This window comes from Falco punctatus (genome assembly GCF_963210335.1).
Source record: "Falco punctatus genome assembly, chromosome: 3".
NCBI lineage: Eukaryota > Metazoa > Chordata > Aves > Falconiformes > Falconidae > Falco > Falco punctatus.
The window spans coordinates 116,606,817-116,631,127 of NC_137582.1; the positions used below are offsets into that span (position 1 = coordinate 116,606,817).

The window sequence follows — 24,311 nt, forward strand, 5'->3', positions numbered from 1 at the left end:
TCCTCCTCCGGGGCATCGCCGCAACCCCCACCGCGATGCCAACAGCTGCTCTGCGCGCGTTCCCCCTGCTCCTCACGCTTCTCCGGGTGCTTCCAGCCGAGCCGGCGGCAGCTCTGCGCCAGCAAAATCCTCACCGGCCTGCGGTCCCCATGGCCAGCAAAGCTGCTCAGAAAGCTCCCAGCAAGGACGGGCAGAGCTGCTCCCTCCTGCAAGCCAGCAAGCAGCGGTGCCAGCGCGCGGTGCAGCTCCCAGCGCCAGAAAGCCGGTGGGCTGGGGGTGCAGGCTCACCCTGCAGAGCTGGGCACTGCCCTGCTGGCGGGCTGGTGGCTTGTTTTTCCTTGTCTTGTTTTCCAGTTAATTGCACCAGGGACAGGAGGGACAATGCCGGGTTGTTCTGCCCGCTCCCGCCTGCCCGCCTGCAGCTTCTTCCCAAATCGTTTCTCCAGTCCGAAGCGCTGGAGTTGGGACCCAGCCGCAGCCCCGCTCGGCACGCAGGGAGATAACGGAGGTCTCCTTATCACCACCTCTCTTCCTTTTCTTCTAAATATAATCCCCCTGCAAACCTTCTGCTGGCAGAAGCCCCACCACCCCGGCCGGGAGGGCGAGAGGAGCCGGGCTGCTGCGGGGGGAAGGCAGGAGCGTGTCCCGAGCATCGCACGGAGCACACGGGGACGGCGGCACATCACCGCATCCCACACGGAAAGTCTGCAGCAATGGTGCTGGATCCGGGGGGTGCCCGCAGGACAGCAGCTCCTCGGCACGGTCCCTCTTCCCATCTTCTGCAGAAATGGGTGTTTTCCTCCTCTTTTTTTTTTGCTGCATCTCACCACCTTTGGGTGGTTCCTGGGCTCTAACCAGATTACGCCTCCCCACCCGCACCCGTGCTATCATCTGAGCTAATAATAATGCCCTGTTACTGCTTACTAACAATATTAAGGCACTGCAAGCTTATCTCTCCCTGGCTAATCTTTTCCAGAGCCACCCTGAGAAGCAACTTGTTGCAACCCCCCCATGCTTGTCCTCTCCCCTGCCTTGCAGAAGCTCGCTGGCCCCAGCCACCGTGAGCCACCCTGTCACCAGCCAGGGGCAGCGAGCAGAGGCGATGGCCAGGGCAGCAGGTGGGCAAGGCATGGCCAGAGGGAAGGTTACAGTGGCCAGAGGACATCTGCACCGCTCCAAAGACAGCCAGTGGCAAGCGAGGGCAGGAGAGGCTGAGCACAGAGCCTGGGGTCCCCTGGCACACAGGGCACGGAGGAAAGGCTGGTGGCAGTGATGCGGGGAACATCGGCGGCAAATGGAGACCCTACCGCCAGCAGCACCAGTGAAAACCAGGCCCTGAACGTTACTGCAAACCGCACGACCATTCGACGGTTTCCAGCACCGCCAACGCTATTTGGAGCTGCATGGATGCTTCCAGCTGCGAAAGGCTTTTCACGTTGCTGCTTTCCCAAGACAGGTCAGACTTGCAGCGATGAAAACCCAGATGAGCCAAGCAACAACCCAGCCTGAGCCCAGCTGAGCCACAGCTGTGCCATCCTCGACTCCATCCCTGCCCGGCAGAGCCCAGCCCCGAGGCGCAGGGACCACTGCGGGACAGCCTGGGAGGGCTCCGAGACCTGCCCCGGCTGCTCCCAGCGCAAGCGAGGAAGGGGGTTCAGCTGCCTGCATCTCAGCCCCAAAGCTCTGCAGGATCATGCATGCCGTTTAATTCCCTCCCCACCTCCTCTCCCCCCATTGCATCTCAGAGCGCAGTCCACCGCATCTCTAGAAAGGCACCGGGGCACCATCTGCTCTCCCCCATGGCAGCATGAAACCCCCCCAGAGGGGCCAGACGCAGCAAGGACCAAGGGGCAGAGGCGGGCACATGCGGGGAAGGTGGGTTTTGAGGTTTTCCCACTACTATCAGCCCCCTAAGTGAACCCAGCTTGAGGGGGAACGGGGAAAACCATCCTGCCCCAGAGCTGGTTTCCAGCACCCCAAAACCAGGGGCATCAACTGAGCATGGAAAGAAAAACTCCCACTCATGGTCCTGGCGGATCCCAGGCCCCCAGGCACTCGCCATCATCACAGGGAGAGCCCCCACAGCCGCCGGGTGCCAGAGACCCTCCCACCACCACCACAACACCCTGCACAGACATTTTCCCCCCTCTCTCTGCCTGCGGCAGCGTCTATCCTGGCAGCCTGCCTGTCCCCAGCAGCTCCCAACACGCCCAGCCGGGAGCTGCCGCTCCCCCCAGGATCGCTCCCCCCAGGATCCATCATCACTGGCCTTGCTCACTGTCGGACTCCATCACCACTCACCTCCTCCTGCAAGAGTCCAGTCCCGGGTGCCGGCAGGATGGAGGGTGCCCCATGCCAGGTCTGGGGTCAGGGGGGTGCCCCATGCCAGGTCTGGGGTCAGGGGGGTGCCCCATGCCAGGGCTGGGGTCAGGGGGGTGCCCCATGCCAGGGCTGGGGTCAGGGGGGGTGCCTGGTGAGGCCCCTCTGACCCACCGGCACTTGGGGCTGGGACCAGGCTCTCCAGTGCTCCCCTGGGATGGCCCTTTGCCATCCTTTGGAGGGAGCCCAGGGGGCAGCTGGAGGGTTTCGGTGATCCCCCCTGGCTCCTTCAGCTTGCTGGTATAAAGCCTGGAAGCGGCTCCCAAGCTTTCTGCTCCTGCTCATTAATTCCCACTTAAGCCAAAGGAATAGGGGAGATGTCAGTCGGGGCACGGCGCTGGACGAGCTCGCAGAGATCCTGAGCACATCTCCAAGCCCGTACTGAGCACAAAAGCAGCTCCGTGCATTAAACAGCAAGAGCCAACCTTGGGGTGAAGAAGGTTGTTTTTTTTTTTTTTTTTTACACATAAATGCCTAGAAACAAATTTTTAAAGGGTTGAAACCCATCGCTTTCACTTTTAAAACATGGTATTTTTAAGATGGGGGATATGCAAAAAACCTGGCTGGCTTGAGGAGCACGAGGTATTTAAAATGTGCTGGCTGCCAACTTGCAGGCTGACATAATCCATCATGACAACAGAGCCGACCGGGCAGGATTTACAGAGCCTTTTGAAAAAGGGAGAGGAAACGGTGCCTGATTCAGCCTGGAAGAATGCACAAGAGATACCTGCGGTGGAAAACTATCCTGCACACGGATATTTAATGAGGGGGACACCTGAGAAGCGGTGATGCAAAGAAGACCTGGGTGGATGCTCGGCAGAACCGGGTGAGCGTCACAGGGCAACAAAGACGACCCTCATCTTCCAGGATGCTGCTGGAAGGGTACCACCTGCCCTTCGCTGGGAAGGATCGATGAAGGAAAGCAGATATCGAATATACTTGCTGCTTGCAACACTTGCACCAGGATTTTTTCCAAAAAGGATGGATTTGTGTAGGGCGAAGCAGCGGGTTGGCGCAGCACGGGGGCAAGGAGCTGGGAGGAGAGAGTCGCGTTGGGAAGCGGCCAGGAGGTCCCTAGATGGAGCCCAGCACGTCGCTGCACAACAGTGCCCAGACGTTGAGATTAATTAAGTGGCCGGGGGACGATGGGACAACAGGAGGAATTGCAGCAAGGCTGGGTTTAGTGGGTAACAGGGCGCATTTCTGCACGGCAGCTCATTTGTGCAATTCCGTCTTAATATCTCTCTCCCAGTAGTTTTGGGAGAGAAAGGAAGAAGTATATCCCAAAGCAAAATTTGGGGAAAAGTATATCCCAAAGCAAAAGTATATCCCAAAAAATATTTGGGGAAAAGTATATCCCCAAAGCAAAATTTGGGGAGAAGTATATCCCCAAAGCAAAATTTGGGGAGAAGTATATCCCCAAAGCAAAATTTGGGGAAAAGTATATCCCCAAAGCAAAATTTGGGGAAAAGTATATCCCCAAAGCAAAATTTGGGGAAAAGTATATCCCCAAAGCAAAATTTGGGGAAAAGTATATCCCAAAGCAAAATTTGGAGAGAAGTATATCCCAAAGAAACATTTGGGGAAAAGTATATCCCAAAGCAAAATTTAGGGAAAAGTTCCTGAGTGCTGCTGGGTTCCACAGTCCTGCTCCTTTGCACAGAAAAAGTGAAAGAAAAGCAGGAATTGGTCACGGACGCAGGGAAAAGGCCCCATGCGGAGGCACTGGCAAGAACAAGCACTGCTGGGAAAAAAAAAAAAAAAAAAAAAAAAAGAGGGAGGAATGAAAACAAACAAATTCCCAGGAGGAAGAGGTCAGGATGGAGAAGTAGCTACTGAGTCCTCATCCAGGGCCCGGAGCTATCGCACATCCCCGTAACGAACCCTTGCCATGTGGTCATGTGCAAGCCCTATTTTGGGAAACTGAGGCACGGTCAGCCCCAGCTGCTCAGCGAGCCGGTGCCAGCGCCGGGAGAAACTGCCGGGGCCACGTCTTGCCAGCATTGGTGGCTCACCGAGACGCCTGCGCCGCCGGGGCAGGAGCCAGGAGGCAGAACACCAGCCACGTGTCGCCAGTTTGCGCCCAGACAAAAAGCAGCTTCGTCCCCAGCGAGACACCCCCCATCCCAGCCGCTCCCACCCCGACGTGGGCTGGAAAGGGTGGCGAGACCAAATTTCGGCAGCAAAACTTCTGCCCCCCCACCCCCCCCCCCGGCCCCGTTGCTGCACCCGGGGACCAGGGCACCGGAGGGTCCCCCCGCCGTCACCGTGTCCTCCTTCCTCCTCCCACGGTTCTCCGGGAGAGAAAACACGGCGTGCCCCTTGCCGGCAGCGCACACCGGCCATCTTTAGTGTCTTTCTCCCCCCCGGGGGCTGTTCCTACCTTCTCTGCTCCGGCTCCTCCAGTACAGGACGCCGGCGATGCCCAGGACGTGGCTCAGCACAAAGGCGGCGGGGGGCAGGTAGGAATTCTCCGAAAGCGGCATCGCCTCCTACTCCCGTCCCGTTATCCCGAGCCCAGCTCCAAATTTCCTTCTCCCAAGGCTGCCGTTACCGGAGGCCGGCATCGCCAGGAGGGTGAGGGGACAAGGAGGAGGCCGAGCCGCTGCTGGTAGAAACTTCCCAAACTTTCTTCCTGCGCCTCTGCCTCCAGCTGGCTGCACCCTGGGGCGCCCTCGGAGCTGGCAGGGCTCGGGGACAGCCAGCGTCACCAGGATGGGGCCAGGAGATTTGGGAGCTCAAGGGAGGGGGTGGGTAGAGGGAGAAAGCGAGCGGCCGGCTGGCTCGAACATCTTTCCTCGGCATTCAGGCGGCCAAACTTCGTCCCCCCTCCCTCCGTGCTCCGGGGGGGACGGACGTCATCTCCTCGATTTCCATTCCCAGCCTCGCTGGAAGGTCGGCTGCAACTCCGGCAGCACAACGAGGAGGGGATCGGCAGGAGCAGCTGCCATGCCGGCATCGCCGCTGCACCCCACTCCTCACGGGGGGCTCGCAAGCAGCAGAAACCCTTGCCCCCCCAGCGGGTGACAGTTGGCAGCCTGGCATCCCCTGCCCACATGCCTGGCAATGTCAACACACCGAGGGCAGCTGGGATGGCGGGGGGGGAACGGCTGGGAGATGGGGGGAGCAACTGGGAGGTGGGGGGAGCAACTGGGAGGTGGGGGGAGCACTTTGGCAGCAGAGCGACAGCAGGCTGGGGGCTCGGTACCCAAGGCTGGCCCCAGCGCCAGTCTGCTTGGAGGAAACCCTCTGCCCAGCAAGAGGGACAAAACCAAAGGCGACCAAATTTAGGCTTCTGGGAGTCGGGTCCCCAAGTGTGTCCCCCTCCCCCTGGATACCTGGAGATAAATGTATTCATTGCCAGGACACCCCCAGAGAAACAGCCACAGAAGATGCTCTAACGTGAAAGGTTCACCCACCTCCCGGCCCTTCCCACTGCCGGACCCCATCCAGGAGCAGCCAGCGCCCTGCTGGGTGAGTTTCGCTTCTTTTCGGAACCGTTTCTGGCAGCGGAGGTACGGAAATGGCACGGGGAAACCGGGAGCAGCAAACGCTGCCGCAACACGGCCGTTACATCCCCCGTAACGCCCGTTTGCTGCTGTAACCACAAGCGAGCTGGGGGAGAGGCTCCTTACAAAGCTCCTTTTGCTTTCAGAGACCGTCACGCACCGGGTCCCCCCACCAGCTCCTGGGGAAAGAAACTGGGGACCGAAAATTCTACAGAATTACACACAGTTTTCACCTTTACTTTGCCAGAAGGGCTCAGACAAAAGAAAGTTGCTCTGCTGCCGGCGCTCAGCAGCGAAGGGGAAGCTGTTAAGGGGAGGATGGCACGCTGCAAAGCTGAGGAACCGCAGCCTGGCTCAGGCTGCACAGAGAGAGCCAGGAGCTCAGCACCACACACGGCCAGTGCCGGGCTGGCCACCATCCGGCAGCATCCCGCTGCGCCGCCTGGGCTGGTGAAACCACACGAGGTCCAGGGCATCCCCCAGATGCAAGCAGAGCATTATATTCTACTTTTTAAATATATGCTACCTAATAGATATATGAGATAGAATTATAAATATATTGTCTTCATAACCCCTGAGCAGCTCCCCAAACCCCACAGCTACAAGCTGGTCAGGCCCGCCAAGAAAACCGTATCGAGCAAAAATGGGACAGACCCAAACACTGCATCGCTCCATGGGGGACCCACGCCACCCACGCCCACCTAACGCTGTTCAGGCTGATGAGACGGGCGAGAGAAAATACAGAGAGTTACCCTGGAGCTCGGTGCTGTTGTAATAAATTTTCCAGAGCTTCAGCCCTGCCTGGATAAAAAAAAATATCCCATCACGGTTTTCATCTGAAGCGATCTGCTTTCTGTTACGGCAGGGGAAGCGCTGCAGGAGTAATGACCCACGGGTGGTGATGGGGCCGGGATGGCTGGAAAAGGCTCTGGGAAGCAGGAGCTGGTTTCCCACATCCCCTCGCCCCGGCTGCACCCAGGGGGGCTCAGCTGCTCCTGTGCTTCCTGGGTGCTGCATGCGCAGAGGGGCTGGCACAACACGCCGGGCGCTGCCAGCTGCACAAGCCTTTGGGCAAAAGAAACTCTTTAAATACATATCAATGTATTTAAATATTTTTTTATCTTTATATAATTCATGTATATTTATAGATAGATAGATATAAAAAAAAAATAAATAATACATCCTTCCTCTGTACCAGGGCACCCCAGGGACACCGGTGATCCCCCACTTCATCCCAGTTTAGCAGCAGGAGGCAGCAAACCCAGGGCTCAGGGAGCTGATGGCAGCTTTTAGGGTGCCCTGCCAGGGCTCTGGGGGCCACCCAGCCCCGGATGCAGCCACCAGCCCCCCCGCAGCACAGGGCTGCCCCCCCCCATGGAAACCACCACACACACCCAAAACACAAACAGCTCATTTTAGTTCCTTGCAAGGCGGCTTCTTCGGCTTCAACTGTTGCCTCGGTCCGGAAAGGGGTGGGGAAAGGACACGCATCTCCCGCCCGTGCAGGAATTTGGGGAGCAGAGGGCCCCCCGAGAGGGGGTCCCCCACCTTGCAGGGTACCCTCCCCTTGCACAGGGTGCCCTGCGAGCGTTTTGCAGCCTCGTGCATCACCCAAAAGGGTGTTACCCCACGGCTGCCCCTCAGCACCCTGCCTGGGTTTTCGGGTACCCCACGGCGGGGGCTGTGGGGATGCTGGCTGCCCTGGCCCCCTCACCCCAGCTGTGCCTCTTGCCCAGAGCTGAGTCACCCCTGGCTCTGGCCAAGTATTTCATGTCCGGGGCTGATCCCCGCTGCCACGCGCCTCCCCGGTGAGTAATGCTCAGCCGACACAGCTCCGCCGCGCTGCCGGCATCTCCTTATATGACTGGGGAAGCTGCTGGGCAGCAGCGACCGGGAGCTGGGCACAGCCCCCACCTCCCCGGCTCTACCGCAGGGACGGAGGCACCCCAGCATCGGGGTGCAGGATGCCACAGGGATGCTATTCCAGCCCTTGGGTGCTGTGGCCTCCCAGGAGCTCAGTGGGCTCCAGCTTCGGGACGTGTCCCAGCCCCGGGAGGTGGCAGCCAGGTGGCACTGTGGAAACGCTGAAGCGGGCATGGATGGTGCTGGGGACCGCAGCCAGAGCTCGCACCCGGCAGCGCCGAACCTGGGTGAAGCATCTCTCCAGGGCTCTGCCTGGACCCCCCCCGCACCCTGGGAGTATGAGGGTGCCTGCCAGTGCCCCACCACCGCCCGCCCTGCATCGCCTGCAGCGGGCACCACAGGACATGGAAGCAGCGATGAGCGCACGGGGGGACCCCACAAGGTTTTACAACCCCAAATGGGGAGTGGGGTCACCCCACCCTGGGCAGGGGACACCCCGCTCCCCACAGCAGGGTATAAAGGGCCCATCCAGCAGCTGTGCTGAGCACACACAAACTTGTGACTGCAGGACAGGAGCCGGGTTTCCTGCTGCACTTCCTCTGCGCTGCTTTCCCCTTGCTGTTGTTTTTTCCTCCTTTCTGGGAGCTTTGAGGGTAAATCTCAGTCACTTACAGCAGCACTTCCCAGCAGGGGAAGGAGACTCCGGGTTTTGGGGTCCGGGTTAAATCACCGACACACATCACCCACTGCTCCCCCAGGGCAGGTCCTGCTCTGGAGCTGGGTGAGAAGCCCAGCTTGGCTCTAGCCTCCACAGGGGGCTGGATGGGGGACACAGACCCTGAGCAAAGCCACGGTGCCCCTAATCCTGAACCAAGGCACCACACGCATGCCCCACACCGGCACCCAGCCGTGGTCATTTCCCCCCCTGCAAACCCCAGGGCTTGGCTAAACCCATGGCATCACGCCCTCCTTGCCCACGGCGAAGGCTGCTGCGGGCGGGCGGGCGGACAGACAGCTCAGCAAGATGCACCCCCAGCTGCTGAGAGCATCCGCACGTGCCGGCGCACCCCCTCCTGCCGGCGCACCCCCTTCTGCCGGCAAGCACAGGCAGGGCTCTGCCGGGGTGCGGAGGCTCGCTCCACCCTGCCCGCGGCGCCAGGAGCCATGGGAAAGGAAAGCAAGAACAAAGATGACGTTTCTTATGAGCCGGGCTATTAAAAACAAGGTGGAACGAGGCAGGTCACGGCTCCCGGCGTTGCCCACCGCATCCCCGCTGGACGAGCTCCTCAGCTTCGACTGAAAAACCTCTCCCGCCGCCAGTGAATCACCGCCTGTGCATGTGCAGGCAGAGCTGCCGATCCCCTCGCCATCCGCTGCATGCCTCCTGCTCCTGCTGCATGCCCCCAGCTCCTGCCGCATGCCCCCTGCCCCCGCCGCATGCCCCCTGCCGCATGCCCTCAGCTCCTGCCGCATGCCCCCTGCTCCTGCCGCATGCCCCCTGCTCCTGCCGCATGCCCCCTGCTCCTGCCGCATGCCCCCTGCTCCTGCCGCATGCCCCCTGCTCCTGGCAGAGCGGGTGCATTCCCCGCATTAAACATTCCCTCCTGGCTTTCATCATCCCAGAGCGGCGGTGGCCCCGCCAGAAGGGATGGGGACAAGTCCGCAGGGTCCCACGCTGGCCCCTCAGCATCACCAGGGCTGCGAAAGGTCTGAAAAAATGGGGACTACGAAACCTCCCGGGCAGCAACGCTCCCCACAGCCCTGGAAAAACCAACCTCCCAATGCCGTGTTTTGTGCAAATAGGGGGTTTAGCCCAGGAGAAGCATCCGGGGGGGGGGGGGGGGGGGGGGGGCTGAGGCTCCCAGCACCCTGTTGTCACCCCTCTGTGTTTGCACAGCAAAACAGCGGGCTCAAGCTGCCCTTTGCCTGTAATGACCAGGGCAGCCTGGTTCAGCCCAGGGCTTGGGGGGGGCTGTTCTGTACCAGCCCCCCCGACCTGTATCTGCACGAAGAGTCAATATTTAACAGTGTATTTCTCAGCAGAAGAGCTGCCCACGCTGCCAAAGGTCGGCTAGAGGCAGCAAAGGGAGGTGAAAAGGAAAGGGGCTGCGTGGGGGGCGCCTCAGACCCCCCCCGCCGCCATCAGCGTCAAAATCTGAATTCCGAGGAACCAGGGAAAAGGAAGCGCTGATAAGAGCGGAGATGTTCCCCTTTCCAGCAGACGTCTGGGCACCAAAATAAGAATCATATCTTAAAATAAGGAGACTTCCCTTCCCGCAACAGAGCTGCCGCCCTGCAGCCGGCCCTGCTTGGGGGCAGCGAAGGGGACCTGGGGCAGGACCCCCAGGATCACCTTGGAGCGGGGAGATGGAGGGCAGAGATAAGATGGTTTGAGCTAAGGCTGGAAGCAAACATCACTCCTGCCAGTTTTCATTCGGCAAAGCAAACAGCTGAGCTGGACTGCCACCTGCCCAGGGCAGCACGGCTCAGCACCCACTCCTGCTCCCCAGCACGAGGAGTGGGAATCCCTCAGCACACCAGCAGTTAACGGGGTCTACAGGAATCTGACATCCCAGCCAGGGCCACCCGAGGGGCCCGACTCAGATGGGACAGATCAAGTCAACAGGAGGACCCAGGGCCCGAAGAATCTCCAAAATAACCCAAGAGGAGGCTGTTTCCCCTGGCAGCACCAGCGGGGAGGCTCACCCCCCCACCCCCCCACCCCCGAGAGCAGCCAGCATCCCTAGGGCACAGGCATGGAGCTCCAGCCTCCTTTCTTTGGTGGGGCTCGCTTTCTGGTACCCCAGCTTCAGAGGCATCCACAGCTGACAGCACTGTGAGCCCTGCTGCTCCCAGCACAGGCAGGATGCCCACCCACATCCCACAAAACGACCGGAGACCCCCCCTCTCGCACAGCACGGACCCCAGCAGCCCCTCACACCCCGCCAGCAGCTTTGCTGAGCCACGTGCATGCAACGACATCCGAGAGACATCTGATTCAGACCCTCTCCAACACTGCCCAGGCTTCTGGACCCTCCCTCTCAGCCTGAACGCGAGCACGTCAGGCTGAAGAGGTGGTGAGGGTGATCTCACCGCTCCTTTCCCAGTGTTAAAAAACCCCCGTCAACCCGCCCGCCCAGCAGCCTCCCCAGCTGACTGCCGAGGCCATTGGGTTTTTGCTGATGCAGCGGTTCAGGCATTATTTCATCGCTTCTCACTTCTCAGAAGCCTCCTTTGGTTTGTCACCCCTCCGAGGACGCTGGCAGGGAGCCGTACCACGCTTGCTCATTAAATGATGCCATGAAACCCGTGGCCACGCAATCCAGGATCCAGGAAAGCACTGAACCCCGCTGAGCTGGAATCAATTCGGTGGCATCAGCCTGCAAGGAAAAGGCAGCAGGGGACAGGGGACAGGGACAGGCAGCGGCTGGGTACCGGGACACGGACAAAAGCTGCACGTCAGGAGGCAGCCAGCCAGGCAGCAAGGGCAGCTCTCAACGCACATGGAGCTGCCGGGTGAGAGGGAGGAGGTGAAGCCGGTGCCAGAGGCGAGGAGGATGGGATGCACAGGGGGAGGAACGGCAAAGATCTGCCAGCAGAAAACACTCCGGCTTTTTGGGAGCGAGCAACATCACCCCAGCTCTGGGCAGGGAGGAAGGTTTGCTTGTACGCCCACGTGCGAGAGGACGCACACGTCTGCACGCTTTCCCAGGGGCCTGTGCTGACACGGCACGGTGGCATCATTCCCAGGCCAGGGGAGGAGGAGGAGGAGGAGGAAGGCGATGCCATCTCTGGGTCCCTCCCTGCCCCTCCGGCCACAGGGACAACACCGCAACACCTCCACAGAGCTGCCGTCTCCACGGCTGGGTAAACACCTGCTCCGTAATTCCCAGCACGCCCCAACAGCACCTCGGTGGAGAGAAAGCCATGCAAAAACACAACAAAGAAAAAAAATTATATATATATATATATATATATATATATATATATATATAAAAAATAAAACACCAAAAGAAACCCCAGCACAAGATATGATGGAAGCCCCAGCAGAGGCGAGCGGCAGAGCCCTGTGCCGGAGAGCAGCCCAAGCCCTGGCCGCATCCTGCACCCGCTCCCACCATCTGCACAGGAGCTGAGCACCAGTAAATGCTCCAAATCCTGGGAACCTCCCCCAGATGAAGTCCCAGCCCCCAGCCCCTTTTTGGAGGAGGCAGACCCCACGGCAGTGCAGCTCTGCACCCCAGCCCTGGGGAGGACCCCGGGGATCCGGGTGGGAGCTGCGGTGCTGGGATCCCTGTCGGCTGCTCAAGGCCAAGCTCTGCGCTTCCCACAGCAGCGGCTTAGGGAGCAGGAAAGCCGGGGGGTGGGGGGGTGGGGGGGGTGTGGAGGGATCGCCAGCATCAAAACTCCTTTTCTACCAGCTAACAAAAGGCCCGGTGTCTCCGCAAAGAGGCTTGTTATTCCAACGCCAACCAAAGGCTGCTTGGCAGGGGGAGAAATAGGAAAACGTTGGGGTAGTGGGAACTGGCTGCGCTTTGTTCGGGGCGCGCCTGGGCGCTGTGTTTGCACAGGCTCCACGCAGCAGCTCACCACACGTGGGGGCATCACTACTGCTCCCCCCCCCCCCCCCCCAAGCAGGCTGCCCAGGCACAGCCCCAACAGCCCCCCGCTCCGCATCCCGCTCCCTGCAAACTGCGCGAGCGAAGGGAAGGGCAGCTCGCATCCCGAGCCGCCGGTAGGAAGCCGTGTCCGTCCCCCCCTTCTTGCTCCCTCTGACACCCCCCACCCCCCCCGTGTGCCCCCACAAGCAGCCCCACCGTGCTGCAGACACGAGGGCAGGCGGGGGACAAGCAACAACCCCCCAGCCTGCTGGGGAGAGGAGATGTGCAACGCCCCGGCTCGGAAATGGAGGTCAAAGAGAAGGAAGGAGCCGATTCTCTCGTTTTCCTCGGCAAATGGAGGGCAGGCAAGCGGGCAGGCAACCTTGAGCCCTGATCTCATTAGATGTCCCAAACTAAGCAGTGTGAAACCTGATTAGCGCCGTGCAGGAGGCGGGCGAAGGGCTGGCAGCTTGCTCCGCCAGCCAGCCCCAGCACCTTCCCACCGAAGATGGGGGGTCCTGCCCCCCCCACCCCACCCCGAGGAAGGCCGGGATGGGAAGTAGGGCGCCTGCCCGGGATCTGGATGTAGCCCTGGTCCTTGCCCACGCGCTTGCCCGGAGTGTGAACGCTTCCAGGGATCACGGCCGTGGGCTCTGCCAGGGCTTTCTCATGGCTGTGCCATGCTCTGAAGTGATGCTTCATCCCAGCCGCTGCCACCAGCTCCCGGCCGGGCTGGCCTTGGCGTGCAGCACCAGGGAGGAATTTGGAATTAAAAAACAAAAACAAAAACAAAAAAAACAACAAACCCAAAAAAACAACCAACAACAACAAAAAGCCCCAACAACCAAACCAAACAGGGGAAGGCAGGAGCCTGAAACCTCTGTTCCCTAGATACTCACTCTCCCACAGAGAAACTTAATCCCCATTAAAAGCCAAATGAAATATTCCAGTCGCTAACGTTGCTCTGCCCACTTCGTTCAAGCGCCAGCGCAGCACCAGACCCACGGGATCCCACTAGCCTGGCCCAAGTCCACCAGGTGCTCTTAGACGGGTTGAGTTGAACCTTTCTGGAGCAAAATCCACCTCTGGCACCACAAGGCTGTGGTGGGAGAGCCATAAATCACCGGGGATCCCCAGCTGGGGCGCAGCCTGTGAGTCCCCCCGGCCAGGGGTGCTCCCCGGGGGACACCTCACGGGGTGGCCGTGCCGGAGGAGAGGCACCCACCCTTCCCCAGCAGCAACTGGCCACATTCTCTTCCCCATGCACAGGGAGACAGTGCCGGGAGAGCTGCACGCCAGAGGAACCAAAACCCACCAGGGCCTCCACCCGCAGTGGCCAGGGCAGATGGTGGCCCTGGATCCCTTATCGCACCCGGCCACCTGCGGCAGCCCTGGCTACTCCTCAGGGAAGCCATCACATGACGGGACGAAAGCAGACGGCGGCACACAGGGACGAGCTGCGGCACCGCTCCAGCACCAGCCCTGTGGCACATGCCAGGATGCTGCTCTGGGGACAAGCTGTGGCACTGCTCTGGCACCAGCCCTGTGGCACATGCCAGGATGCTGCTCTGGCGACAAGCTGCGGCACTGCTGCAGCACCAGCCCCATGGCACACACCAGGATGCTGCTCTAGGGACAAGCTGTGGCACTGCTCTGGCACCAGCCCTGTGGTACACACCAGGATGCTGCTCTAGGGACAAGCTGTGGCACTGCTCTGGCACCAGCCCTGTGGCACACACCAGGATGCTGCTCCAGGGACGAGCTGCAGCACCGCTCCGGCATCAGCCCCATGGCACACGCCAGGATGCTGCTCTAGGGACAAGCTGTGGCACTGCTCTGGCACCAGCCCTGTGGCACATGCCAGGACACTGCTCTGGGGACAACTGCGGCACTGCTCTGGCACCAGCCCTGTGGCACATGCCAGGACACTGCTCTGGGGACAACTGTGGCACTGCTCTGGCACCAGCCCTGTGGCACATGCCAGGACACTGCTCTGGGGACAACTGTGGCACTGCTCTGGCACCAGCCCCACGGCACACGCCAGGATGCTGCTCTGGGGACAAGCTGTGGCACTGCTCTGGCACCAGCCCTGTGGCACACACCAGGATGCTGCTCCAGCCCGGGTCCCCAGCACCCCTCCGGCAGCAGGGCCAGCACGTCACATCTCAAACCCCCTCTTTTTTACACAGCAGAAGCTCAGCAGAGGCGGGCACACGCGTGAGGCGGAGATGGTAAGAACAAGCACGGAGCCACTTGTTGCTGCCTGGCCACGGGAAAAATCTGAGCCCGGTTCCCGTGGGGAAAGCACGTGGCAGCGACAAGATCAGATGAAGCCAGGAGATTAGCTGGCATGCACGGAAGAAGGCCAAGAAGATGCCGGATTTCAGCCAGTAAACAACAAAACTCCTCAGAAAGTGAAACCAGCCATCCTCACGCCACCGGTAAAATTAACCCAGCAATAAATTTGTAATCAAATGGGTTTCCTGAGCCAAGCCCCAGGCTCTCGCCACTTCGGGGCTGTGACAGCCACTGGGAAACCTGAGATGGAGATGGCGTGGAAAGGCTGGGTGACCCCGAACCCATGGGGGCAACGGCTCTTGGGGCAGGGTCCACCCCAGAGCAGCACCCTCAGTCTCCAGCATGGAGCCAGGGACCTGGCAGGGTCTCTCCCAGCCCCACGGCAGCCGGGTGGGCACGGGGCACCGGGATGCTCTCCAAGCCCTTCGGCCGGACCCAGCAGGGCTGACAGCGATGGATGCTGGCATGGTGCCGGGGGTCAGGGGCCTGGACTTACACACACGGACATTTACATATGAAACGCTCCCAGCTCCAATATCCGCTGCTGTCTCCACCTCCCTGGGGAGATGAATAGAGATGAGGGGGGAGAGGGGAAAATAAACCTCTCCAGCAATAAAACCTTCCTCTCCTTCAGCTTTGTCCAGCTTTGCAGCTCAAGGGCAGGCTGGGGGGTGGGGGGCTGCTTTCAGAGCTGAAGAGCACGCTTAGCTGCGTGGCAAATGCCAAACTGAGACAGCAAGATGCATGGCACAGCCACCCGCGCCAGCAGGCAGGGCTCAGCTAGCCATAACCACTCACAAAGGCGGGCGACCCTTCTGCGCTTTGGATACACCGGGAAACACCCCAGCAGCACCCACACAAATTGCTTGTCTCGCCTCCCCCAAACACCCCCTGCCCCTTCCCTACCTCCCCATCCCCGAGGCGGTTACACCGTCCCCCTGCCTGCCCCGCTTTCTGACTGAAAGCTGCCAAGGGCTGCGAGAAACACGGCTGGGGGCAGCCACCAAGCGGCATCGCTTGGGCCAGAGGCAGGAAAACAGACCAAAACCGGCAGATTTGGCTTCCTGGGGACTCGCCACCCCTGTTTTCCCATTCCCGTGACAGGCTCCCAGCAGCAGAGTGCCAGGAGCACTGGGCGCAGCGCAGGCAGGCGGTGCTGCTCCCGGCAGGGCTCTGGGCAGCACCTGGGGAGGGGGAAGGCTGCCAGAGCAGCTCCTGCAAGCAGTCACCTTGTAAACGCGATTAACAACGTCATCCCGGCTCCTCACACCTCGTTCTGGCAGGCAGGAGGGGAACCGGCTGAGCTGCAGCTGGAGACGGGGCCGCGACCCCGGCACGAGGTGTTAGCAGCAGCCCCGAAACGCAGAGGGGGGGTCACTGGCACCCAGCACCCTGCCATGCCCCGGCTGCCAAAGGGGTGCAGAACAGGGGGGACAAGTGTGGCCATGGGATGAGGCTGACCCCCCACCCCCGGGTGCAACACGGCACACGGCGGCTCGGGGCTCCTTTTACATTGATTCCCAGTGCCAGCTGCAGCGAGGCTCAGGAAAAATTTATGATGGACACCACGCCAGCATAAGAAAGTGAATTATATTACCCCCGGACGCGATAACTCAGGGCAGCTGTCAGGCACTAGAGCTGCGGAATTAACCCTTCGCGTCAGCCCCGGCAGCGGCATGGGAGGGTGGGGAGGCTGCCAGCCCGCCGGGTGACAACTCCCTTGGCTCCCTGCTAAATTAAACATGGAATTGATTCACCTTTGTTCTACAGTGGGCCCAGCTGGTAAAGCCCAGCCGTGCCGAGGCAGCACTGTAAAGAGGGGCACGTCGATAAAAGCGTTGTTAAGATGACAGGCGATGGCATCCCAGGCGCCTTCTGCTCCCCTCTCCGCCTCCCTTCCAGCGGGCAAATCCCAGTAGCTGCCTGCAGCTGGATGAAGCCGACTGGGAGTCCCAGAGCAAAAAGCTGGAGGCAGAAGGAATAGGGGGAAAAAAACAACAAAGGAAAGGCGGGGGAAAAGCAAGGGAAGTGTTTGTTCCCTCCCGCTGAGGCTGGAGCACCAGGTAAACCGAGCTGCTGCGCCGCTGCCCCTGCGCCCGCAGCCTGCCCCGGCGGGGACACCGGCCGCCTGCCTCCAGCCACCTGCCAGGGGCCAGCCCAGCACGATCGAGTGTCACAGCCAGATCTCCGGGGACAGCCCGCGAGGCCAGGCTGAGCATTGGGAAAGCGTTTTAGAAAGAAAAGGGAAAGGGGGGAAAGCAAGCACCCATTTGCAGCCAGATGCCACCCTGCACCCACGGCCAGCAGGACCCTCACGGAGCCCATCAGCCCCCGAGCCGCCGGAGCAGCAGCCGGCTCCTCTCCCTTTAGCAAGATTTTGGGCTCAATTTCCATTCCAGTTGCTGCGGAGCAGCTTCCCCTGCCTCCCCGCGCGGCTGAGGGGCCGGTTCAGCCGCTGCCCCAGCGCTCGCTTTGTGCCCAGACGCACCGCTCGAAATCCAAATAAAAGACAAAGGAGGGAAGTGCAGCAGAGCCATGGAAAGCACCACCCCTCCCGGCTGCCTCCATGGGAAGCCGGCGACTCCTCGACATCCCAGGAGTGCTCCGTTTGCCTCGATCAGCGATCGATGGCAGATGGGCAGACTCCGCCGGAGCCCTCGGCGGCTCAGCCTCTCTCCGCGCCGCACATCCACACCGCGGAGGGTGAGAAATACCTTTCAGGGTGCCGAGTCCATCCAGAAACTTCTTGTACTTCTCCAAGTTCATTTTCCAGCCGAGGCCACCCCGCTCCTCAGCCGGGCAGCATCGGGGTGCCCGCAGCCCCCTGCCACCGTCGCCAGCCCCACCGGCCTCGCCGCCCTTTGACCACCCGTCAGCCAGCTGCCGCACAGCCCTCGCGTTTCCTTATTTGATGAAGTGCATTAAAACCTCCCATGGCCAAGGCCACCCCCCTTTTTGCAAATGAGCCCAGCAAGCGCCCCGCACCATCAAGGCTCTCGGCATCCCTCACCCCACCCCTCCACACCAGAGGTTTCAGGGATTGTATATCCTGGGGATATTTCCAGCAAGGAGCATGTTCAAGGGGACTGGGAGGGGAAGGAAAAAAATAAAACCCCAACGGGCTTTAAGAGTGGCAGGTGGGAGATGGGGAAATCTGAGTCAATGGGCAGAGCGCAGGGTCCCCATCCTCGGGGGGAAAAGCCACTGTGGTGACTGACTCCGGGCGAAGCCACCAGAGAAATGCCATAAAGTGCTGGAAAAAAGGGGCCAGGTGAGACCCAGGAGTAGGTGGGGGTCTGATCCCCCCCTGCCTCTGCCCCCTCACGCTGGCAGCGAGGCACTTACAAAGCCCCAAAGGCAATTTACTGGTTTTCAAGGAATTTTTGGCAGCAGGAACCAGCCCGGTGTGGTCTGAGCGCCTGCCCCGCTCATCGCTGCCCTTCAGCAGGGCTGATGTCCACCAGGCACATCCCAGGACTTCTGACAAATCAAATATTAAATCATCATACTCTCATCAGCATCAGCGGTGTTGAAATGTGCTCGTCACGGAAGGCAGATCACACTCTCCCTGTACCACCCCACTGCCTCTCCAGGAAGATCCCAGCAGATTGAGCAAGACCCACCGCACGGTGCAGGATCTGCCCGCCTGGGCTTCGGCACAGCCGGCACCTCCCGGCAGAGCCATCCTGGCCCACCCGCGCGGCGTTTGAGCTTTGCCGGAGGGAGAGGAGGGAGAGCAGAGCAAGGATGTGCTGCAGGAGCCAAATCACCCCCCAGAAACCAGCGGTGGCAGCTCCCTGTGTCTTGGCGGGGTGAGGAGAGCCCCCTTGACCACCGGCAGCGGATGCGCCCATCCCCACGGCAAGCAGCATCCCAGGCCAATACCCCCTGTGATCCATAAAAACGTTAATAAAACCAGTTTGGCTCATCCAAGCGAGCCCAGAGGGGGACACAGGACCCCGCAGGCAGACGGACACCTCTCGAGGGACAGACGGACACCGGCGGTATCGCTTTCCTCTGCGAGCGGAGCAAACCCCGCGGACCAGTTGCTGCTCGTGCCCCCACCAGCTGTCACGCCTGGGAACTGGGGAGCCAAAAATCACTCCGGGAGCTCCGAGGGGGAAACAGGGCCAGGTGGTGAGCTGCCCCCCCGCCCCTCACTCCGATTACACCAGGGCTCTCAGCACCATCCACCGGGGTGGGTGGGATGGAGGCGACACGCAGAGGACCCGCTGCCATCCAAGGGAGCTGCCCAAGCGCCGGGGACGCGCGGGTCTGCCGCAGCCGGGGTGGGGACCCGTTCACCCGGAGAGAGGGAGCCGAGCCCATCGCCGGTGAGCAGCCACACGGAACAGGCTGTGCCAGCCTCCGCGGAGAGCTCACAGGCAGGATTGGAGCCGGAGGCGCCTGGTGGGCAGCCCTCGCCTGCCAGCACACCGCAGCCCCGGCATCGTGGGGCTACTCCCGCAGACATCCCCCCCCATGCCTGCTGGCAGAGCCGGGAGCAGAATAAAGTTGTTGTGAGACGCCAAGTTGTCACCACTAAAAACAGCACAATGGAATTTTCCTCTAAAGAAAAAAAATATATAAAAAAAAAAGGAAAAAACCCTGCTTCTTGCTGACAAAGGGGCTGCGAGAGAGAAGCAAGGAACAGCTCCGCGAAGGGGGCACAGGGGACACCATCTCCTTCCTCTCCATCACCCCCCTGCCAGGAGCCAGCTCACGTGGCACGGAGAGCTGAGCCCAGCACGGGCAAGTGGGCAGCACCATCAACATCCCCGTTTTATTTATCTCCATCCTTCCTCTTCCCACCTGGCCGAGACAGCCACCAGACACGGCGAGCAAGCAGCTGCTCCAAACCCATACCACCAGGAAGGAGACATGGCCACCCCGGGCAAGCCCCGGTCCCCCCAGCACCCCAGCTGTCCCCCAGCACCCCCCACAGCTTTGCACCTCCAGAGGGATGGGGGTAACCCCGCACACGCAGGGGGGCAGCGCCTCCCTCCTGCCCCACTCCCTAACATGCCACCCGACACCAGAGCGGGTGGGAAGGCAGCCCGAGACCCCCGAACCCCACAGCAATGGGGAAAAGGGCAATTCCCTCCCCCCCACCCCGAGGGGGTTAAGGGGAAGCAGGTCTGATGCCACCAGACCCCATCCACAAGCATCCTGGCTCCCCTTCCCTGCTGGGAACGCCAGGAATTCCCAGAGCAGGGAGGACTGCTCCAGCTGGCTCAATCAGCACACCGGGGCTGGGGGGAGTTGGGGGGAGCCGGGGGGAGCCCCCAGCTCCCAGCATGGCCAACACACACCCGGCCAGCCGAGGAATCCCAGCGTCTCCCAGCCCAGCAACTGCCCTCCGCAGCAAGAACGAGAAGCATCCCAAACAGCCGGCGAGGATGAAATATCTCCACGTGCAGCGTCTGGAGCCACTTGCAATAAAACCTCCCGCGCCATGGCTGTCCCCACCACCCTTTCCCTGGGTCAGCACCCCACGGAGTGGGGGGGTCTGCTCCCCAATGCGCACATGAGTTGGGGGCATGGCAGGGCACCACGCTGCCCTTCCCCACCATCACCAGCAGCGGGGCAGAGGCTGTTCGCGTCATGCCAAGGATGTTGGCAGAGCCAGGGCACAGACGTGTGACCCACGGCAGCGAGCCTGGGATGCAGGATGCATTTATTTTAGGAGAGCCTCACCAGCACCACCCTGGCAAGCCCCCAGCAGGGACACGGTGACAGCCACGGCCACGCCAGCTGTCCCAGCATCACTCCTAGTGGTCCTCTATCAACGGAACAGTGCTCAAACCAGGGAGGTGGTGCAGGAGTGCTAATTGATGCTAATCAATCAGGGGGGCAGCATGCGCAGTGCAGGACTGCCAGGCTAGGGAGACAGCCTGGCCCCTCCGCATGGAAAGGAGTTGTTCCCGCTGGGTAGTTTTACCAGGACGGCTCTTGTAGCAAAACTGCCCAAGGTCAACGCAAATCTCACTGCCACAGGAGTCCTTGTATACAGTTTCCTGCAGGGAAAAAATAAGCTGCTGGCAAAAGCACTTCTGAAAGGCCACAATGGACCTGAAGATTGATTAATAAAAAACAGGAGAGAACTTTTTGACACAACCAGAGGTCAACGCAAACATCCCACCAGGACCAAGGGACAATTCTGGGGCCACGCAGCAGCAGGGCAGCGGGCTGGGAGGCAGCAAGGGCAGAGCAAGGGCTTGGGAGCAGGACGGGAGCAGAGCTCGGTCTGGCCCCAGCCAGGTTAGGACTTTGCCCTCGACCCAGGCAGGGGTCTCGGGCACAGCTTGAGGAAGGGGGCAGGGATCCCAGCAGGGCTCAGAGTAAGCAAGAGCAGAGGCTGGGAGAGGAGAAGACCTATGCAGGTGCTGTAGAGGTGTGAAACACAGCACCCATCACCCGTGGGAGGCTGGCAAAGCTTCCCCAGCACGGTCGGAGCAGAGCAGAGGCAGGGAGAGCAGGCGGCCGCTGCAAGCACACGGGCACGGTGCCAGCCCCACGGTCCATGCCGGCAGGCTCGGACTCACCCGAGGGAAACGGAGTCCAAGAGGAAATGAAAAATGGAAATGCAGCGTGTCATGCACAGAAAAACAACAAACGGCACGATTGTGGCCTCGCAGCGCCCAAGCAGCCACCCAGAACTCGCCGGTCCACATCGCTGATAAAGAGGGGAGGGACAGCGGGGCACCCCCGTGCTGCGAGGCCACGGCTGCACGACCGGGCACAAACACACACGCGTGTTCCCCTGACCTGCGCACCGACTCCCCACCGCCAGACCCCGGCTCCCACCATCACAGCCCACCCGTGGCTCTGCTCCAACAGGGCGAGGAGCCCCAGCTCCTCACGCTGGGATCAGCATCCCACTGCTCACCCCAAATCTCCCAAACCATCTTGCCCAACAGCAGCACCCCCCCACGCCGCTTCTCCCCTTCCAGGAATCAGGCTTATCTGACACAGAGGCAGGGCACACATCTCAGATCACATCAAAGGACTCGTTTCACCACGGCTGCGGCCAGACATACGCCAAATCTGATCACCCAGCCCCACCACACACCTCAGCAAGCTGATGCTGGAGGATCCCCCTCCCTGGCCCTCAAGCCGGGTGGGATCCATCCAGATGCACAAAACCCTGTGTTATGAGCGCAGAAATGAAACTTCCCAGCTTATTAGCACAAGCATCCTCCGTGCTTTGCTAACGCCGCCACACAGGGGACCTCCTCAGCAGTTTCTCTCTCCGAGCTGGAGGCTTTTTGAAGACCCCCAAGCCCCGGCAGCGTGTCCAGCCCCCCCAGACAAGGGCAGCGCTGAGACGTTAAATCTGGAGCTTCCAACAAGCCTCAAGAAAGACCGCCTGGAAGAAGGAGGGAGAGCTCGAGGTCAGCACCCAGCAGGGATGCTGCGAGCCCCGCCGCTCGGGATGCAGGACGGGGGCTGCGCAGGCAGGGGACCACACTGACCGCAGCGCCAGCGCCCGCAGGCAGAAGCTGCCAGAAAGCCTCTCTCCTCCCCGTGCCGGGGAGCCCAGCACCCTGCCTCCACCCCCTGCTCTCCCACCACCACCCAGCAGCCGCTCTGCTGGTTCCCACCCCACCCGCAGACTCCGACAGGATGGGAAAGGCGTGAGCAACCTGTCGGGGCGCGGAGAGGAGCCGGTTTCCAGGTCCTGCCCATGGAGCGGTGAAGGTTGGCCACACCGTGGGCGACAGCCACCACCAGCCCCAGAAATTAGGGCTCCCACCGCAGCGCCGCTCACGGTGGGCTGCCGTCCCCACCCCAGGTGTGCCATCACACCCACCGCAGCGACCGCCTCGGATGCCCTGCAAACCTCAGCTGGCGGTGCCAGGATCCAGCCACGGCACGGAGCTTCTCCATGGAGCGGGGAAGGGCTGGATTTGAGCTCAGGGAGCAGGGTCCCTTCCAGGGCTCCCCTGGCCGAGCGTGGGGGCCGGGAGGAGCCGTGCTGCTTCCCAGCACCGCTCGGTGCATCCTCCCGGTGCATCCTCCCACTGCCCCATGCAGGAGCCAGCAGCTGGGCTGAGCCCACCGCCCTGGGAACGGCTCACAGCCCCCTATGTGGGACAGATGGATTTTTATCCAGGCAGCTTCTTCCCACCCAGCCTGAGCTCCAGCGCAGCTTCTCCCAGCACCGAGACAGGAGAAACGGAAAACTGAAGCGTGCCGCTGCTTCACATCCCACCATTTATCCGTTTTAAGTGTATATAAAAGGACTTATCGCCCTGGTGTTCAAACAACAGTGTCAAGACATTGAAAGTTTAAATAAAACCTCTTTTTTTCTCCTTCCCTCTGGGAGGTTTCTTGCCACTGGCATCAGCCATGGTATGTCCAGGGCAATCTAAACTTAGCCGACACAAGCGAGACGAGCCTGGAAAGGAGGTTGGCCAGGAACCAGCAGACGGAGGTCAAAGACTCCGGTCTCGCCCTGAAGCATGAGCCGGGAAGGAAAAGGCTCCGAGGGGAATGCGTGCAGGCAGTGCTCGGAAGAGGAGCGAGGGAACAGCGCGAGCCCTTTTCAGACGCTCAGCGACGTACTGGCCGCTGAAACGAGATCAAAGCTTTCCGGCACGGCACCGTACACCGGCGGGAGTCACGCCGCGTCCTGGTGCCAGTGCCATGTCATGGACAGAAAAATAACCTGTATTATTTTATGTACCGCAGATGCGGCCACCTTGCACCGGCACCCACCGCCCCAGCACCCACCGCCCCAGCACCCACCGCCGGCTTTTCGTCCTGGACCAGCAGCACATGGAGAAGCAGCCGGTGTCCCCAGGGCTCAGCCGCGCTCCTGGCTCATTAGCACCAGGACAACGATGGCAACTGCAATTGCATCCGCTGATTTCATGACCGGGGATGCTGGCGGTACTGGGGGAAGCATGTGCCTCTCGGCGAGGTGAGCCCAGCCCAGGAGGCACCGTCGGGTGCTGGGGGTGGTGATGACTCCACCACGAAGGCAGCAGAAAGCCAGCCGAGCGAGGTCGGGTGGATCCTCCCACCCGACAAACCACCAGCTTCATTTCCCTGTTGGCTGAAACAAACACCAGCACCTTCCACCTCAGGCACACAGCCCAGCCATCCTCAGGGGGAACTGGGGCTCCTGCTGCCTTCTTGAGCTCCCCCTTGCCTCTGGTCCCCACTGTACCAGTGAAGCCAGCAACTCCTGCATGCATCCCCCCCCCAAAAAAAAAAAAAACAACAACAAAAAAATCAGCATTATCCAGCCTGACAGCTTCCAGCCCAGCTTCCCCCTGGGGCTTGCTCAAGCCAGGGACTCTCCGCTCCGACAGCATCACTTGGCCACCCCCATTCCTGGGTGACGAAGAGGAAGAAGGACTTCTCTCCCCCAGCGAGGAGTCACCACCATGCCATCAGTCCCCTCCCTGCTCTTGCAGCCCCCAGAGGCCTCGTGCAGCCTGCTCAGCACTGCCCAGGAACAGCGTTTATCCTTGTGGTATGAAATCCCGGTGGCAGCAGCCCCACATCTGGAGGCAGCCACATGCTGCCAGGCTGGCAGCGCCACCCGGCTCAAGGCACCAGGCACCTCCAAGACTCAAGACCCCAGCATCGGGGTCCAAACACCTCTAGTTGCATTTCTTATAGCAGAAAACAAGGCATAAGTAGAAAAAAA

General features: G+C 60.9%; 1 protein-coding gene and 1 long non-coding RNA gene across 11 annotated transcripts in view; one reads left to right on the forward strand and one right to left on the reverse strand.

The window, feature by feature from the left end:
• MACF1 (microtubule actin crosslinking factor 1) overlaps positions 1-24,311 on the reverse strand; it is a 146,151-nt gene that overhangs the window by 112,299 nt on the left and 9,541 nt on the right. For 2 of the 10 annotated variants that reach the window (XM_080378921.1, XM_080378912.1), the window contains exon 1: positions 4,763-5,006. The exons of 7 other annotated variants lie outside the window; for them this stretch is intronic. In XM_080378921.1, coding sequence (XP_080235047.1) covers positions 4,763-4,865 — 103 coding nt within the window. In that variant the 5' untranslated portion in view covers positions 4,866-5,006. Of the gene's footprint in view, positions 1-4,762; positions 5,007-17,364; positions 17,432-24,311 lie in introns of those variants that run through there. One more of the 10 variants, XM_080378915.1, reaches the window with a different exon arrangement.
• On the forward strand, positions 128-9,163 carry LOC308060345. Its single transcript, XR_013926683.1, has 4 exons — positions 128-3,684; positions 3,762-4,841; positions 4,923-5,853; positions 6,035-9,163. It is a non-coding gene; the product is annotated as an uncharacterized lncRNA (long non-coding RNA).